The following is a 3,736-nucleotide window of genomic DNA, read 5'->3' on the forward strand; positions in this document are numbered from 1 at the left end:
TTTGAGAGGCATATAAGAAAAAAAAGCAGGTAAAGATACTCTCTCACAGCCAGGAAAGGAGATTAAACATTCCGGATGAACCAGAAGTCGCTCAGTCGTGTCCGACTCTTTGCAACCCCATGGACTGTAGCCTACCAGGCTCCTCCATCCGTGGGACCCTCCAGGCAAGAGTACTGGAGTGGGTTGCCATTTCCTTCTCCAAGAGATAGATTAGTACTTATCTAACAATCAAGTCTCTCAAGAGTCTTCTCCAACACCACAGTTCAAAAGCATCAATTCTTTGGCACTCAGCTTTCTTCACAGTCCAACTCTCACAAACATAAACGACTACTGGAAAAACCATAGCATTTACTAGACGGACCTTTGTTGGCAAAGTAATGTCTCTGCTTTTGAACTGGACTGCAAGGAGATCCAACCAGTCCATTCTAAAGGAGATCAGTCCTGGGTGTCCTTTGGAAGGACTGATGCTAAAGCTGAAACTCCAATACTTTGGCCACCTCATGCGAAGAGCTGATTCATTGGAAAAGACCCTGATGCTCGGAGGGATTGGGGGCAGGAGGAGAAGGGGACAACAGAGGATGAGATGGCTGGATGGCATCACCGACTCGATGCACAAGAGTTTGGATGAACTCCGGGAGTTGGTGATAGACAGGGAGGCCTGGCATGCTGCGATTCGTGGGATCGCAAAGAGTCGGACACGACTGAGCGACTGAACTGACTGAACAATCAAGTCAGTTTAAAGCTATCCTCCAGACACTGGGTCTACCCATTCCTGCCTTAGACAGCAACAAGTCCCAAATGTCTAGACACACAGCTACCTATGATATGAGTAACAAACACTGCTTACCCTGGGATACTGGCGGTGACACACTTCAGCCAGATGCAGCCCAGTGACCACTCCCAGTCGAGCTGCAAGGCGCTGGAGCAGGAGCCCCACGATGGTGGCCAACAGAAGAACCCAGAGCAACTAGAGAAGAACAAAACCCCACCATTACACTCATGAGATAACTAGTGGTTTAAGTTTGCTTGTTTGGCAATGTCAATGGGAAAGAGTACACTCAGGAAGAGCTCCACTCAGGAATCCAATGATCTGAGTTCTGTATCACATTCTGCACAGAACTTGCTAGGTCACCTCGCACCTTTCTGAGCCTTAGTTTTTCCCATCTGCAGTTGTGCTTTTGTTCAAGGAAACTATCTGGGTAAAACAAAACTAAAAACCAACCACATGATAAAATTTAAAAAACAGACGGAAAGGGCTTCCCTGGTGGTTCAGTGGTAAAAAATTCATCTGCTGATGCAGAAGAATGGGTTCAGTCTCTCGTCCAGGAAAATCCCACATGCCACGGAGCAACTAAACCCGTATGCCACAGCTCCTGGGCCTGGCCTCTGGAGCTTGGGAAACACAGCTATTGAAGCCTGCACATCTAGAGCCTCTGCTCTGTGACAAGAGAAGCCACTGCAATGAGAAGTCCGTGCACCCCAACTAGAGAGTAGCCCCCACTCTCATTGCCACTAGAGAAAAGCCTGCGCAAAGCAACAAAGACCCAGCACAGCTAGGAATAAATAAATAAATACATTCTCATTCCTAGTTGGGATTAAAAAAAAAAAAAGATGGAAAAGCACTTTTCATCTAAGTGTCAGAGCCAATATAGAATCAGCACATAGCCCACAAGGTTGATATCCAACAGGCAGAGCAGAGAAGTACACTGTGAGTGTTTAAAAAGGAAAGGGGGAAAGACTCCATGTTCACCTTAAATCCAGCCACTGCTCCAGACTGCAAATCAGACTCAATGTTTCCTGGATCCAGGTAAGCAATGCTCATAAGAAATCCTGGTCCCGTGAAGGCCCAGAGTTTACGAAAGCTAAAACAAGAGTACTGTACAAGAGAGGAATACAGAACAAAATGATTATCACCTCCAGGGGAAGAATGGATACATGCATATGTATGGCTGACTCCCTTCACTATCCACCCAAAACTAGCACAATATTGTTAACTGGCTATACTCCAATACAGAATAAAAAACTTGAAAAATAACAATAAAATAAAATAAAATTTATCTTGGAGGAAAAAAATGATTACCACCTCCAAATTCCTGGTCTAACTTATGTATTATTTTATCACATAAAAAGCAACAATATCAGCTTCATAAGAACAAAGGATTTCAGAAGTTGGACAAAGGTGTGTCCAAGTTTCTTTTCCATCTTATCCATTCCTTATCAGCAACCTGGCTAGCTCTCTGTCCAAATAAGAGCCCTTCTCTTACCTGTCCTTCCAACAGCCTTTCATTCTAAAACCCCAGCAATAATAACCCCTACCTCTGTGCTCAAACACTACCCAAATGGGACAAAAGGCAACGTAAAAAAGGGAACATGAAAACCATGCTTTCTGGATCAAAAAATGCTCACCAGTAAAACTTGGCAATGGTTTTTCAAGGACCTTAGTTTCCTTAACAGTTTCTCTGACTACAAAAATTCAGTCTTCAGAGATTGCCTGCCAGAATTGACTCTGAGGTTGCTGATCTTCAGTTGTCTAGCAGACATTGTACACAGGTTTTCCCTAGATAATAATATTTTCCTCCAAGGACCTGTCACTAACCTCCTCCTCAGGAATGGCAATCTTCTCATCAAAGTAGGTGGTGAAGGGGTCCTCTGAGCCCGCCCCGGGGGACTGTGGAATTGAGGAGCTACTGTATGCCGGGTTGATGGCACCAAGACTGGCAGAGTCTCCATGGTCTCCAGAAGCATCTTCTGAGTTAAAAGAATTGAGAAGAAATGAATTAAAATGAACAAAATACACTACTATTAAGGTGCTTGGTCGTGTCTGACTCTTTGCAACCCCAGGGACTGTATAGTCTGCCAGGCTCCTCTGTCCATGGAATTTTCCAGGCAAGAATACTGGAGCAGGTTGCCATTTCCTACTCCAGGGGATCTTCCTGACCCAGGGATGGAACCCACATCTCCGGTGTCTCCTGCATTGGAGGAAGATTCTTTACCACTGCACCACCGGGAAGTCCAGTGCAGTTGGTAATATCAGTAATCATCTTTAGAAGTACTAACATTAAATCTTTTTAATACCTCAATAAATGCACAAGATCTACCTAACTCCATCTCAATTTCCAATACTATATTTTTAAATTAATTTTTGAATTGGCAATACATTCAAATGGCTGAAAATTTGAGAAACACAAAAATGCTTACAGTAAAAAAGCTCCCTCACAACCCCCTTCTCCAGTCACCAAGCCCTATATCGGTTTTCAACACTAATCTCACAAACGGCCTCCCCGTAGTTTCACACTTCTACTGTCACTTGCCAATTTCTAGAATCATTTCATTTTCTTCCAAAATCACTGATGTCTAGGGCTCAATATGTAACATCCCCGGACTAGCCTCACTGATCACCTAAATCTTAACTTTTAGAAGGAAATAGGCTAACAGGACACTCTCTCCACCTCCCACCCATTATTTGGTAGGATTTAGTCAAAGGATCATCCTTGGACATTATATCTCCATCAGGCGTCCCCAGAAATGGCTAACTTACAAACCACTATCATATTTCAGGCTAAAATCTGTAGCCGCAGAGAAATGACCAAAAAGGAACCCTTCGCCACCTGACATAGGCCTGCAGTGAAGAGCCTGGGGAGGGGGAGGTGTCACCCTTGCGACAGGAAGGCTCACCGCAGACTAATCACCAGAGTGATTAATCTTCCTCCTGCATTTCGCTGCTAATTTTAAATCC

At 44.2% G+C, this 3,736-nt stretch overlaps 1 protein-coding gene across 2 annotated transcripts in view; it reads right to left on the reverse strand.

Moving 5' to 3' along the window:
- SLC11A2 (solute carrier family 11 (proton-coupled divalent metal ion transporter), member 2) overlaps positions 1-3,736 on the reverse strand; it is a 34,996-nt gene that overhangs the window by 20,084 nt on the left and 11,176 nt on the right. Inside the window, exons 3-5 of one of the 2 annotated variants that reach the window (XM_010857827.1) lie at positions 2,597-2,745; positions 1,751-1,876; positions 848-967 (exon numbers count right to left, since the gene is read on the reverse strand). In XM_010857827.1, coding sequence (XP_010856129.1) covers positions 848-967; positions 1,751-1,876; positions 2,597-2,745 — 395 coding nt within the window. Of the gene's footprint in view, positions 1-847; positions 968-1,750; positions 1,877-2,596; positions 2,749-3,736 lie in introns of both variants that reach the window. The other variant, XM_010857826.1, reaches the window with a different exon arrangement.

This window comes from Bison bison, unplaced genomic scaffold (genome assembly GCF_000754665.1).
Source record: "Bison bison bison isolate TAMUID 2011002044 unplaced genomic scaffold, Bison_UMD1.0 scf7180017864383, whole genome shotgun sequence".
In the NCBI taxonomy this organism is placed as follows: domain Eukaryota; kingdom Metazoa; phylum Chordata; class Mammalia; order Artiodactyla; family Bovidae; genus Bison; species Bison bison.